This window comes from Protopterus annectens, chromosome 12.part0, assembly GCF_019279795.1.
Source record: "Protopterus annectens isolate FY-2018-M chromosome 12.part0, PAN1.0, whole genome shotgun sequence".
NCBI lineage: Eukaryota > Metazoa > Chordata > Ceratodontiformes > Protopteridae > Protopterus > Protopterus annectens.
Window position 1 is genome coordinate 1,570,755,235 of NC_056746.1, and position 15,841 is coordinate 1,570,771,075.

General features: G+C 42.7%; 1 protein-coding gene across 1 annotated transcript in view; it reads right to left on the reverse strand.

Annotated features, from left to right (window-relative positions):
• Window positions 1-3,982: 3,982 nt before the first annotated feature.
• TEKT3 (tektin 3) overlaps window positions 3,983-15,841 on the reverse strand; it is a 988,003-nt gene continuing 976,144 nt past the window's right edge. Inside the window, exon 8 of the mRNA XM_044090523.1 lies at window positions 3,983-4,408. Coding sequence (XP_043946458.1) covers window positions 4,192-4,408 — 217 coding nt within the window. The 3' untranslated portion in view covers window positions 3,983-4,191. The remainder of the gene's footprint in view (window positions 4,409-15,841) is intronic.

The following is a 15,841-nucleotide window of genomic DNA, read 5'->3' on the forward strand; positions in this document are numbered from 1 at the left end:
CACACTTCAGAAAAGCAATTAATCAAATCAAATGTTATTTGATGTAACAGTTAACCAAAATATCACATTTGGCCAAACCCAATTTACCTATATAGGTTCATACTAGGCTATCAGTCTACAGACTGTTACACACCTAGCCAATAAGAGAGCAGAATCCAACCCTGAACCTTGTATCTGTCAGGTAAAGACCATAAATGTTATGCTAAAACATCCCCTAAAATTGTTGTCTTGCTCTTGGGTGACCATTGCAGGACTCAGACCTATAATATTTTGATCCAAAGTCAGAAGCCTTACTCATTAGGCTACATAGCTAACCCAGCCACTCATTAGGAACCTTGCCCTTTCCCATGATTTTCTGAAGATTGTTCATTAGTGGTACTCCAGGCTGTCTCTTCATTTCTGTAAGAATTCTAAACTCTTTGACTGTACATCTTTAGTTTCTGAGGTTCACTGAGGACTCCTTCTACAAAGGGTCTGGTATCTGACTCATTTATCTTGGGTTTATCTACTGACTGGTAAATCTCCCTTCTCTGTCATCATGAACAACAGGTATAAGTATTAAATACCAGACCTGCTTTCTCACATCTCTGGTCTGCCAACTTCTACTTTCTTTGTAGTTCTTTGTTCCAGTATTAATGTATAAAATTTCTATTTCCCTTTTGATTTAACTAGATCCACATCTTCTCAGTCTACAGTTTTACTTTTATGACCATCTCTCCTAGTTTAAATGATAATGCCACCCATCTTTCACTATGTATTTGTGTGTTAATGCTTTCCTTATGTGTCTCATTAACTGCAAAGGATGGCTCCACAATCCATCATTGATAAAATACAACATGTAAACTTGTGTGTCTAGCCTCTGTATTATAAACACCAGTAACAAATGTTGTGGATCACCTCTATGGAAAAAGGCAATGGTTCATGTACTTCAGATAGGCTGCTTTATTTCTTTGTATTTTTTCTGTCTTATAACTCTACTTCCTTATTTAGTTAAACTACTATAAAAAGCCATGTATTTACATCTTCTGCAGAAGTTATAAACTCATAGCTGACTACAGCCCTCCCAGTGTGTTTTAGATACAGTGGTGGATTATACAAAGCAATGTTGTCCCTAGATGGCTGTTGCAGAAGCTAATGAGAGTGCACCTGATACTAGGTCTGTTAAAAGTATTCAGTGCAGTCACCTTCTCTCTTCTGGCTGAATACCTTACTAACAGTGGTAACCATATAAGCCATGTAAACTGGTTTTGTCATCAAACCTACTGACAGAAAACTACAGAAACAGATCACTGCTGACTCTTAGCTTAGAGCTATATCCCAGAAAGTTCACTATTTGTTCCTCTCTTCTTCTTGGTATTTGCAAAGAAGGTTTAGGCAGACTGTACTAGAACCTCTTTGCTACAATATACTTATGATTCCATCCTTCTTTCTTTTGTCTTTCCTACTGAAAAGTTCATAAGAAGCTTACAAATGCTTTCCAATTACTATATTTCTGGCACAAATACATGTATTTTATTCCTCAGCGCCTTGAAATCAAAGCATATTTTATTTATTCAGAACACAGTCACTTCTGGTAGATACAAAACGCTTCCGATAAACAACTTAGAAGGAACACAGTTAATGAATGAGGATGAGGATCTTTCAGTCCATATCCATGTCTCTCAACCAAGTATGCAGCATAAAATATTATATAATAGTCCTGCTCCTTACTGCAAATACTAATCCAAAAATATTTTATGTTTGTACTCATACAACTCTGTTCACTCACAATATTTTGGATAGCTGAAATATATCAATTCTTTCTCAGTTTCCATTCAAAATTGTATATCTCCCACTGCCCTCATACACCTAGCTAGACAAAATCTCTGGTTAAACAAAGCCAACCATAAATAATTATACCCAGCATTTCCCACATGCACAGAAGGAGTGGATCATTGCTATTATACAATTGTATTATTTTTAAAACTTTTTATCTTTATAAATAATAACTGTTGTAGCAGTCTCTTTTAACCATCTGTCATGACTGGTAATGGTTTTCTACTGTACTGACCATATATCGGGAATGCATGAGTTGATGCATGCACAGCACATTGGGTTCAGTGCAGTGTGTGCTACATTTTCATTTCTGTTTTGGATTCAGGAGTGTGTATGCATCCTACTAGTTATGTGAGGATGCATGTAGACTTCTGACATTTTGAGAGCGAGTCTGAAGCATTTTTTAAGATATTAAGATTTCATTTTGTTGTCTGTTGTCCACCTAATGATATATGCATGTATTCTCTGCGCTTCCCAGAGTATTGATCATGGTAGCTGTAGCATTTGTTTTTAATAACTAAGGGCAGGCAGACTTGCTGCCGTTGGTGGCACTGGATTCACAGAGGACACAATGATTGCTTTCCCCAATGAGCATGAATGTTTTTGACTAATAATTAACTTTCATCATATACTTTATTTGTAAACATCAATCTTTTCTGGTTGCTGATAAAAAAAATAGTTTAGCAATAATGTATAGCTGCTTATTTACATATAACTGAATTTATCCATGTTTAGCATGGCTTGATCAAGAAGGCAAAGCTTGAGTGATCAAACAAAGCTAGTCATGGATAAGCCCAGCCACACACAGGTATAGATTATTACTATTATACAATGCCATACTTTTAAAGAAGGGCATTGTACATGAAAACATATTTTTGTGGTAGCTTATTTTCACCATATTCCATAACTGGAGCTGGTTTTCTACTGTGCTGTGTGGGACACACATATGCTGATGCTTGCAAAGTACATTAGGTTCAATGCATTGTGCGCTACTTTGTTTTTTAATCTAGGACTCAGAAGTGTGCATGCTCCCTACTGTTTACCTGAGGATGCTTGCAGATTCCTGATGTTTTGTAGGTGGGTTTTAAGTGCCATTTTTAACAATTTGCAACTTTGCTTTCTGTTCTTTATATCTGCCTTTGAGGAGGGTGGAAGTTTGCTTTCCACCTCTTGATGTATGCATTTGTTTTCTTCATTTATTAGAACAGAGGACACGGTAGCTGTAGCTTTTTGTTTACAGCTGGCTGAACTTGCTGTTGTGGAGGAAGCTGGATTTAATTGGCACATTGTTTTCCAATCAATGTGTGCATGTTTTTAAATAGCAATTAACTTTTTGTTGCATTTATATGTTAAAAAGGCCTGCATACATCTTCAGCACTTATTTTCCAAACGCTGAACTGTTATGCTTAAATAAAAGTACTGCTGTTTCTATTATGAAATGTGAACTTACTGCAGCTCATATTGTATTGTTCACTGACCTTTAATCTTTTTATTCTGAACATTATTCAAATGATGTGCTGCATTAAATGTCTTTGTAATGTAGTATCCCTGGGACCCTACTGTAAATGGAAATTTTACCCAGTTGGACAATTCTAGTAAAAAAAGACAAAATAAATAAAGTAATAACAGTCTGGCATGATTGACCCAGTGCACAACAAAATTCATCAGTACTAAATCCTAGAGATTTGACAATCAACAGCCATTACACTAATGACATCCAATGTATATTGAACCTCATGATCCATATTGATGATGATAGAAAAATACAAAGTAACTGTTGCCTTAAAGATGTATTTTGCAAGATAGCTATTCACCCAACCATCCCATGTGATGACCTTTACCTTCACAACTCTATTCCTAAATGAAACCAACACTAGGGTCATTATATTTTGTTGAAAGGAAGAACAATTATTCTAAAGGTAACCCAGTAACATTACCTTCAAGTCTCACACTGTCAAATTAGACAATTTGCAATCTGGTCTAACTAATTGCCTCTAAACTTCTAAATCTTAGCTAATTTTTTTTCTAATTTAATCATACATACAGCATGCTGTACTGCATTTTAACATACTTATTCCATTATAATTTCATCTAAAGTAATTTTCTGATTTATGTTGGGAACTTGTATGATTCAATAATAGTACAAAATAAATTGGACAGAGTACTATTGCATACGGAAATATATTTATTTGCAGTGTTCAGTTTTTAAAATTTCTTCATTTTAAACCATTTAAAATGTTAAGGGATGTGCAGACATAGATTTGTAAACCACACAACACAGCAGGACAAAAAAGAGAACTTTCATTATGGTGACTAATATTTCCAGATATGAATTATCTCTGTTGTGCAAATTCACTGCAGAAGCAGCAGTATGGTTCATGTGTAGCCTACTAGTCGAGGGGTACTTGGGAAACATTTGCGCATTCCCATGCATTTTTCCTGATCAATAAACAATGAATGTGCTTTGACACCAAGGTCATGTTCTAATGTGGCTTTGGTATGAAGCAACATCTGTAAGGCATCTTCGGCATCCTTTAGCCTCTGCTGCAGAGTCTGGATAGTTTCATCAATTTCTCGAACTTCATTGACAAGGCTGGAAGAGAATGTAAGAAAACAGGTTAACAGCTATTTTGGACTGAAGCATGTACTTATCTGGCAACAGCTGAGCTCTTTCAGTCTGAATATGATCTATTACTTCTCCGACCCTTCCAAGATACTCAAAAACAAAAGGTATGCACTTAACATAATGATGCATCTGTGTTGTATGTTTTTGTCCTTACCCAACCATTGAGTTTTGGATATGACCTCAGATCCGACATATGCCACTTCTCAGACTTTGTATCTGTAGCAAGAAGCTCCACCCCTTACTCATAATCTTCTCCCAAGCTCCAGATTACCTCAAATCGAGTTTGCACCTTGATATCAGTACACAGGAAAGATAACAGACCCACAAATGTTAAAACCAAACTGTAGAAGCATGATAGTATCTGCAGCTCAGAGAGGAAAGAAAGCCAAGTGGATATACCTCCAAGTCATACCAGAAAGTTATAGTAGTATCTTATAACAAAGGAAAAGGAGGGAGGGCAGACTGAGGAAGGACGAAAACAGACAACACAGATGCATTGTTATGGTAAGTACATAATGCTTGTGTCTGATGTCTTTTTTGTCCATTCCTCAACCAATGGGGCAGAGTCACCAGCTAGTATAGCCCTAGGGTGGTTTCATGGAAGGATATTCCAGAGTACTGCAGAACCAAAGATTGTCTGTTCCTACAAAGGATATCCAATTTATAATGAGCTATGAAGGTATGAGCACTGGACCAAGTACAAGCAGCACAAATGCATAGGAACTCAGAAGAAGTCAATATCAATCTTGTGAAAAGAGCTTGTGGTGGTCTTGGCAGGGATAAACCTTTTTGTTTATAAACATAAAAAATGCAATCAGTGAGCTACTGTGCTAATGTTACCTTTGACACAGATTGTTCCAGTTTAGATCTTGAAAAGGAAATAAAAAGTTGACCAGATTTCTTGAAAATTTTTGTTCTATTGAGATAAAATCTCAGTTGTCTGTGCACAGCCAATAAATGAAGCATATATTTCATTTTACTGGAAAACATTGCAAAGAAAACTGGTCATTTATGGACTGGTTAAGGGCAAATGGAGAAGCTACTTTTGGAAGAAAAGAAGGACTGGTGCAAAGCGAAACCCTATCTTTATGAAAGATAGTATAAGGTGGTGGCAAAATAAAGCCTGGAGTTCAGACACTCATCTATCTGATGTAATAACAACTCAGAAGATGGTTTTCCAGGACAAAAATGTTAAATCAGCATTTGCTGCTGGTTCAAACGGAGTTAAAACTTTGAGAAGAATAGTCAAATCCCACAGAGGGGTTGGATCCTTAATAGGTAGCCTGAGTATTAAGGTACCTTTCAGGAAGGCCTAGCATAGTTTAATGGATGACAATGACACATTATCTTGATCTATGTGATAACTGAAGATTGCAGCCAGCTGTACCTTGACTGTGGAGTAAATTGTACAATTATGGAAAATGGAGGCCTGGAAATCTAAGACCAGTGGAATGTGTGTTGAATAATGGGTCTGGGTGTCTCTCACTGGCCCAAACAGAGAATCCTTTCTATTTGCTCTTGTATATCTTCCTAGCAGAATCCTTTTTGGAAGAAGTAATGAAATTCAGAGCTTGGGAATAAAGCCTGGACTTTCTAGTCATTACCAAAAGTGGAGAACCCATGCAGTTAACTTGAGGGCTTGTATGTCTGGGTCAGTTAGTCGAGAGGGGTGAGACAGCAGATATGGAGGAGGATCCAGAACCCACAGAGAGTATACCAGGTGAGGTCAATGTAAAGGAAACCACACAGTGAGGCCAGAATGGGGCAATGAGGATCACTATGCTGTTCCACTGACATGCTTTCTGTAACAACTTTGATGGGAGGGGAGTAGAAGGATAAGCATAAAGAAGACTATGGGGCCAATTCTGAATCAGAGCATTGCTCAGTGACTCCCCTTCCAGAGAGATTAGGGAAAAATACCTGCTGCATTTGAAATTGTGGGAAGAGGCAAAGAGGTTGCAGCATCTCTGGCCTCACTGATGAAAAATCTGTTCCCCCACTGAAGGATTGAGAGACTACTCATGAGGCAGAAGAGTAGATCTACTTGGAAAAACACTACTTCCCTGGGATGTGCATTAACAAAAGAAAGTGACTGCAATAGATCACCCTTTGCCACACTTTCTTTGACGCCTGTCTTAATGGACAAGAATGAGTTCCCCCCATTTGTTGATGTACTAGATCACCAACATGAGGATGTCTTGAAATGCCTGCAGTGCTTGCAGAACTGGCCTCATCTGTAGGGCAATGATGTGAAGACTGATCTCTAAGGGGTACCACTTGCCTTGGACTGTCTGTCCCATGTAGTAGCCCCCCCACCCCAGCTGGGAAGCATCTGTGATCACTATGGCCTTCAGCAGTGGTAGGACAAAGGAGTGGCTCTGACAGAGAAATGGTGTGTGAATCCACAAGGAGACATGCTGTTTATAGATCTTTGTTACTCGAATGGGCAATGTCATGGGATGTCAATTCATAAACAACTGTACTACTAGAGTCCACTGTAGTGAAGAACCAACTTGGCTGGTAGCAACTAAAAAGGCAAAAGGAGTGTTGCCTGATGTTGCAGCTTGGATAGTCTGGATTGATGGAGTAGTGTCACTTGAGAAACCGTATCCAGATGAGTGCCTATGAACTTCAGGGATTGAGTGGAAGAGAGAAGAGATTTGTTGTAGATAATTGTAATGCCCAGGCAAAGACGTAAATGAAGCAGGTATCCCCTGGATTGTATTAGCAGATGCATGGAGGAAGCAGTAAGAAGCCAGTTGTCTAGGTAAAGAAATACGCAGATTCCCAGCAATCTCAGGTGAGCTGCAACCACTGCCATACATTTGGTGAATACTTGGAGGGTTGTGATGAGACCAAAGGGCAGGGCTCTGAACTGATAATGACTGGCTCCCAGCTGGAAGCAAAGATATTTCCAGGACTGTCTGTCTATTATAGTATGTTTATCCTGAAGATCTATGGAGTACATGCAATCATCCTTCCTCAAAAGAGGGAGTATGGACTAAACCATTCAGAACTTTGAGTGTTTGACAAACTGGTTCAACTGGCTTAGTTTCAATATTGGTCTGAGGTCCCCAGTTTTCTTTGGCACCAAAAAGAATCTTAAGTAAGTTCTTACCCTTGCTGGTCTGGTGGGACTTTTTGGATGACTGTTTAAGAGCAACTTTTCTATTTCTAATGTTGCTTCCTTCTTCTAACAGGGTGATATGGTGGGAATTTTTCTTGAGTAAGTGGCTGAAAGAAGGGGAAAAGGAATGTAATAACCTCTAGTAATTATTTTCTGCAATTCCAAAAAAGTATAGACACTGTAGGGGTGTCAAAACTACTCAACCACCAACAGCAAAATAAGAAACTTTAATATATCACAAAAAAATAGAAGTTATGTTCTTACCATAACGTTCCATGTTAGTTGTCTTCTTCTCGCCTTCTTTCTTGCTGGATGGGTTCGGAGCCGACCTCGGCTCCGACTCGGCCACTCTAAAAGCTCAAGAGTTGGTTCCACCGGCTCGAGGCTCCCCTTATATCCCACAATGCTAGGCGGTATTACCTCAGATCTCATTTGTAAGCTAGGCCCAGCCAATAATAAATCCAGAACTACTGGAAATGGGAAAACCCACCTCTATAAAAAGAAAAGAAGAAGGTGACCTGAAACCTGATGAAGGAACATATGCATAGTATAGCATATACATATATACAATAGAGATGGTAGAAAGAGAGGTCACAATCAAACTCCTCTAGGTCTGTCCAGGCTAGGGGGAAGGAGGGTGGGATGCAAGAAAGAAGGCGAGAAGAAGACAACTAACATGGAACGTTATGGTAAGAACATAACTTCTATATGTTAAGTTGTCCATCTCGCCTTCATTCTTGCTGGATGGGACCGCGTCCCTAGCACCTTGTCCTGGGTGGCCTATCGGAACAGACTCTTGAGTACAGTGGAACCAAAGTTAGCTCTATGTCTAGAAACTAAATCCAACTTATAATGAGAAATGAAAGTGTGAGGAGTAGCCCATGTAGCTGCTGCACAAATGGTATCAATAGGCAGCCTGTCTTGGAAAGCTATAGAAGTAGCCAAAGCTCTAGTCGAATGAGCCTTAGGTCTGTTAGGCAACTTTTGGTGTCTAATCTCATACACAAAGGAAATCAAGAATGTTAGCCATCTGGAGAGTGATACCTTCGAAACTGGAAGGCCCTTTCTGCCTTCTGCATAAGAGACAAACAACTGGTCAGTTTTCCTGATCTGTTTGGTCCTATCCAAATAATACCTTAATTGTCGATGAACATCTAGCCAATGCAATTTTTGTTCAGACCTGTTAGAATAGTTAGGAAAAAACACAGGAAGGTCAATGTTTTGATTTAGATTTCCGCAGAGGCTACTTTAGGTAAAAAGGATGGATTGGTCCGTAAGGATACCCTATCCTTATGAAACAACAGATACGGTGGTCGACTGCTGAGTGCATGAAGCTCTGAGACCCTTCTAGCCGAAGTAATGGCTATCAGAAAGAGGGTCTTCCAGGATAGCAATTTCATTGAACAGGAAGCTGCAGGTTCAAAAGGGGGAAGAATCAAAGATGCGAGAACTAAATTAAGGTCCCAAGAAGGAGGAGGATTTCTTATAGGAGGCTTAAGAAGAAAAACTCCCTTCAAGAAAGCTTTGCAAAGCTTGTGAGACATGATGGCAGAATCTGAGATGCCCACATGAAAGTTAGATAATAGCTGCCAATTGAACCTTAAGAGTAGATGGAGACGAACCTGCATGAAAATGTTCGGCTAGGAAATCAAGGACTATTTGAATGGGAGCAGTGAAAGGATCTATGTCCCTTCCTTGAGCCCAATAGGCGAAACGTTTCCACTTACTAAGATAAATCTTCCGAGTGGAAGATTTATGGGAAGCTATCAAAATATCTTGAACAGAGTGAGATATTTGAGGAAGCCTGGCTAAGGTCGGAATTGGAGGAACCAAGCAGTGAGGTTCAGAGAGGGGAGGGAGCGATGTAACTGACCCGACTGATGGATCAAAAGATCTGGAACTAGGTCCAGATACCAGGGTTGCTCCAACAGAAATTGATGTAGAAAGGGTAACCAAACCTGTCGAGGCCAGTAAGGAGCAATGAGGATCAATGAGGCCTTCTGAGCGATAGCTTTCTGTATCACTTGAGAGATTAGTGGGAAGGGAGGGAATGCATACAGAAGTCCCCGGGGCCAAACTTGGACTAGAGCGTCTCTGCTGGGCTGGCCTGGTAAAGGGAAGAGGGTGAAATAATCTTTGCACTTGCTGTTTTGGGGAGTAGCAAAAAGGTCGCAGCAAGGCTGACCCCACTTGAGAAAAATTTTCTCCAAGATAGAATCTTTCAGAGACCACTCGTGAGGCATGAGAATAGCTCTGCTCAATTTGTCCGCGATAAGATTGGACTTCCCAGGGATGTGCGTTGCTATCAGAAACCGCTGAGAAGAAATCGCCCATTGCCACAGTCTGAGTGCTTCTCGACATAGGGGGTAGGACCTGGTTCCGCCTTGTTTGTTGATATACCACACTACAGACATGTTGTCCGTCTGAATTGCTATCGTTCCCAAGGGAAGAGAGTCTTGAAGGGCTTGCAACGCTAAAAGCACTGCTCTCATCTCCAGAACATTTATATGCAAGTGGCGTTCGTCTGGTTGCCATATGCCCTGGACTGTTCTGCCCTGATAATGCCCCCCCCACCCGATCAGGGAGGCGTCCGTTGTCAGAGTAGCAACCGGAGGGGGAGGGACAAAGGGTCTTCCTAGGAAGAGCTGGGGGGAAGAAATCCACCAAAGAAGATGATTCTTGCATGCTTGCATTATCACAATGGTGTGGGACATCGGAAGTTGTTGGTACGACCATTGTGTGAAGAGCATCCATTGAAGGATTCTCATGTGAAATCTGGCTAATAGAAGTAGAGGGATAGCCGCCATAATCCCCAGTACTTTTAGAACTAATCTGACTTTGACTCTGTTGCTATGGAAAAGAAGGGAGACCAGTTTGTGTATGTCTGCTATCCTTTGGTCTGTGAGTCTCGCAGACATGTTGACTGTGTCTAGATTTGCGCCTATGAAGGTAATAGCATGACAAGGCGACAAAACAGACTTTTCGCAATTTATTGAGATACCTAACTTTGAAAAATGCGAAAGGTGTAGTCTCTGGCAAGTAGAAGAAGATGCTTGGTAGGAGCTGTGAGGAGCCAGTCGTCTAAGTATGGAAACACCTGGAATCCTTGACGTCTCAGGTGTGAAGCTACCACTGCCATGCATTTGGTAAACACCCGGGGGGCAGTGGTGAGTCCAAAGGGCAGGGCTCTGAATTGAAAGTGACTGGTTCCCAGCCTGAAGCGGAGGAATCTCCTGGAGCGTCTGTTCATTTTATATGATAGTACGCATCCTGGAGGTCTATAGAGCACATCCAGTTTTCCTTTCCCAATAGGGGTAGGATGGATTGTAACGTGACCATCTGAAATCTTGTTTTCTTGACAGACTTGTTCAAGATACTGAGATCCAAAATGGGTCTCCAGTCCCCTGTTTTCTTTGGAACCAAAAAGAACTTGGAGTAGATTCCGGATCCTTGCTGGTCTGCTGGCACTGGCTGAATGGCTCTTTTTGCAAGCAACTTTAATATTTCCAATGCTGCTTGATCCCTTTGAGCGGGTGGAACATCTGGAAGGGATTTTTTTGACTGATTTGGAATGCGAAAGAACGGAATGGAATAGCCTTCGGAAATGATGGACTGTACCCACTTGTCTTGAGTTAGGGATCGCCAGGCTTCTGGGTACAGTGACAATCTTCCCCCGACAGCCTCCGAAGGTGGACAGTCGGGCAACACCTCAGGGATGCTGGAAGGGCTTATCGGAAAACTTTTCTCGATTTCCCTGGTTCTGCGGACCCCCTGCCTCTAGGCGGCGTCTACCATTATTGTTCCCCCCTCTGCCTCTAGAGGGGAACCGACTCTGTGCGTCAGGCAAAGTCCCTTGAGATTGTTTGCGGAACCACATTTTTCCACTTTTCTGGCCTTTGGGGTAAGGTCTAGAAGGAGTAGAAAAACGGACTCCGATGTCAGAAAGAGTTTTGCCATCTGTCTCGCACCTTGTCAAGGTTTCTTTCACTTGAGGACCAAAAAGGGACGATCCATCAAACGGGGAATTAGTGAAAGACGTTTTAAAGGGGTCCGCAAAATTGCATAGCCGCATCCAGGCATGCCGGTGTAAGGCCACACCTGTCCCTGCGGCTCTGCTCGCTCCATCAGCCGCATATGAAAGAAGGCGCATGGAGGAGTTAGCTATAGAATTTAGGGTAGCCAGCTGAGCGTTCATCTTATCCTGAAAACCCGCAGCTGTAGGATCCTTTAACATCTCACTCGCTTCCTTGATCAAGTCTCTTTGAAGATGAGTGAAATGACAGAGGTAGTTCAGCGAATGCATAGACCTAGATTCCTTGTTAGGGGGATGGACAGGCACCGAAGGATCAGCTAGCTCCTTCTTAGTGGCGGCAGCTACCACCATAGCATCCACAGAAACTCCCTTAGTCAGAAATTGTTTATCTGCTGGTGCTGTGATAAACTTTGAAGGTCTCCTGGGGGTAGGGTCCACAGAGTCAGGAGCCGTCCAAGCCTTTTTAGCTACCCCCTGCATAAGGGGTCAAGGGGACACCCAGGAGGTGGAAGGGCGAGCCAAACGCCTCAAGATACACAGATTCATCCTCCGAAGGGTTAAGGGCTGGCCAATTTCCCCTCTGTTTCAGGATCTCTAGAATGTCTGCAAAGGAGACATCTTCAGAAGGGGAACGGGGGGATCCCTCAGAATCCTCTAAATCCGTGTCAGAGGTGACAGACTCAGGTGAGTCTATGTGCTTCCTCTTGCACTTTCTCTTCCTAGGGGGCTCCCCTGCCAATTCAGGAGAGGCCTCGGAAGAGGACGAGATCCCCACAGGGGATTCTTGAGGAGCTGGTTCTCTGCAGTCTGGGATGAGGGAGTGAGTAGACATAACCTGAGGCACCGAAGAGGGAGGGACGGACGGAGCCGACTGTGGAGTTGAACCGGGTTCCAACACACTCCGCATGACCAAGAAGGCACCCCTGTCAGGCAGAGCCAGAGGTCCCCGCTCCAAAAAGCTGAAAACCTCCCTCGGCACCGACAGCGATGGCTCCAAGGCCAATGTCGGAGCCAAACTCACCAGCGCCGAAGCGCCGAGAGGGAGAGCGGGGTCGGACAAGGGTTCGATGCCACTCACCCCCTCGGAGCCGACGAGGGAAGTCCGGCGCCGAGATTCTTCCAAGGAAGAAATCAGAGCCGACGACGGCGCCAAAGACAATTGTATCAGCTCCGACGCTACCACAGTCTCGGGTCCAAAACGTCCCGGCTCCAAGCTCAAAGGAGTTGGAGGAGGAACATTTTGAGAGATAGGATGAAGCATCGACTGATGAGTCGGGCTCTGAAGCATTTGGGCCAGTGCCTCGGACTTAAGAAGTCGACTCACTACCCTCTGAAGGTCATGGTCAGAAAGTCTCGATGATCTAGAGGAGTGAGATCTATGGCTCCATTCAGACAGCAAGGGAGATGCTGGAGCTGAATGAATGGAGCCAAGGGATGGTGACCTGGACCTCTTCCTAGATGTCGGTTCCAATAGTCTGATCGGAGCCGACTCAGATATTTCCAATACCTCGGCTCCAGCCGGAGCCGAGGGAATCACAGAAGTAGAAGTTCGAGTCTCATCGGCTCCAGCCGGAGCCGATGTTGAAAGTGAACTTCGATGTCTTAGGTGTCGACTCAGTAGCTGGAGTCGAAGACCTAGAAGCCTTAGAAGGTTTGCCGAAGAAACAGTCGGGGACCCTCAGGCTTTAGTAAGCCCATAAAATGAGCTTATTCTTTCTTTCCTGCAGGACTCTAGGGCTGAAGCCATGGCATACAGCACAAGAGTCCTGCAGATATAAAGGTCCCAGGCAATACACACAAGAAGTGTGACCGTCTGTCAGAGACATTTTCTGACAGCATGAGTCACACTTCTTGAAGCCTGAGACCAATCATGGACATTTCAAATAACAAGTGCAATCACACCCAAGCACAAACACACTGATTACACTCTGAAGTAAAATAAAACTAATTTAAACTAGTAAGTTAAAATAGTCTTTAAAGTCCCTACTAAAAAACACACACACTCTAGGAGGGATGAGAGGGCCGAGGCCTAAGGAAAGAACCGTTCTTGTTTGGTAGGAGAGAGAAAAACAAGGAAAAAGGGATAAAATCCTTTAAAAATAAGGGGATACTGGTCAAAAACTAATTTAAAAGGGATTTCCTAACGATTTTAAACTGTTCAGAACACTAACCTGAAGCCGGTTGAAGCAACACACCTCGATAGCTGTAGCGACAAACGAGATCTGAGGTAATACCACCTAGCATTGTGGGATATAAGGGGAGCCTCGAGCCGGTGGAACCAACTCTCGAGCTTTTAGAGTGGCAGTCGGGCCGAGGTCGGCTCCGAACCCATCCAGCAAGAATGAAGGCGAGATGGACAACTTAACATGCACAAGGCACAGTAATTACATAAAATTTACTGTATTGTGTGCTTTTTTTGGAATTTTTTTTTTTGAATTTTAGTTGGTGCATTTAGACACTTGGCACTGGTTTCTGTTTGTTTTTATGATATTAATTAAATTATTTTTTGATCCCAGAGGCCTTTGGTAATGAACATCCAGGCCTCCAGTTGCAGAGATAAAGCTTCCAGAGTGTTCCACAAAGGAACATAGGTGCATCCAGGAATGTCTCCTAAGGGCAATTCCTGTACCCACTGCTCTGCTCATTCCATCACCTGCATATAACACCAGATGCACGGAAGAGTTTACAATAGAATTAAGAATAGAGAGCTGGGAAGTTACCTTGTCAGGAAACCCCCACAGCTACTGAACCCTGCAGGGTATCTACTAGTTCCTTCAGGAGATCCCTTTGTAACCTAGTGAAATGTGTGAGATAGGTCAGCGATCAAAGGACAAAGGCCGCTGAACTAAACATATGCTTCCCAGACCTGTCCATTATCCTGGATTCTCTACTAGGAGGATGAACAGACGTGGAAGTTTCTGACAGTTCCTTCTTTCTGGCTGCTGCCACCACCATGGCATCAATGGACACTCCTTTAGTTAGAAAAGTTTTTCTTGAGGGCAAGTTATGAATTTATTAGGCCTCCTAGGAACAGGCTCTATGGTAACCGGGGACTCCCATGCCCTCTGAGAGAGTAATTCAATCAACTCATCTAAGGGTGGAGACACCCAAAAGGTGGAGGGTTGAAACCCAAAAGCCTTCAGCAGGACAGATTCAACATCAGTAGGGTTAAGGGATTTCCAGCCACCTCCTCTGTTTAAGAATTTCTAGGATATCTGCAAATGAGGGGGACTGTGGGGACCCTTCTGACTCATCTAAGTCAGTATCCGAAGTGATGGATTCCTGTGGGGAGTCCAGATGCTTTCTCCTGCAAAGTGTCTTCCTGGGAACCTCTTTAGTGGGAGCTTCTGGAGAGGTCTCGGAAGAGCATGGCTCACCCAATAGGGTTTCCTGAGGCTCAGGGTCTCTACGCTTTAATGGAGCGTGTGTTGTAGAGGTAGACACCAGTGCTTTAAGGGAGGGAGCTGCTGGTACTGGTGGTGTGGTTGTCGGCATGGACAATACCCTCCTCATGGCCTCAAAGGCCCCTCGGTCCTGACTTGAGGAATCCCCCAGATTTGAGGATACAAGGGACTCTCCCGGCACCAGAACAGAGGGTTCAGAGCCCGAGGTTGGAGCCAAGCTCACTGAAATAAGGAAAACTAAGGGCCCAAAACACGGCCACTTATCTAAGTTATTTAAAGATTCTAAATAACTAGCAAATTACCAGAAATACACAATGCCCTGTAAATAAAAAGGGGTCTAACTAACACCACACAACTATGTAGTTGGAAATATGAGATAGGGAGAACTATGTAGTTGGAAATATGAGATAGGGAGAACTAAAGGACTAAAAACACAGCCACTTATCTAAGTTATTCAAACTACCTAAATAACTAGAAAATTGCCAGAAATACCAATATAGAAAGGTTAACTACTATAAACAAAGGAAACTTATTATTAAACTATCTAATTTAAGCTATCTAACAAGTTTTTAAGAGAAAAAAAAACAATAACTTTCACTGGCCAGAGCTGGTGAATGGCCGATCAAGGAAGATCAAGGTGCATCATGGGATAAGGAGATGGCCTCGAGCTGGTTGAAGACCTCAAGCTTTTGCAGATGGCTGAGTCGGAGCCGAGGTTCGGCTCCAAACCTATCAGTAAGAATGAACGGTGAGATAGAACAACTTCACATCCTTGGTTTTGTTGTCCCCCTCTGCCATGTGGGTGATGTCTGCTGTTAAGAGTTCCCTTCTCTGTC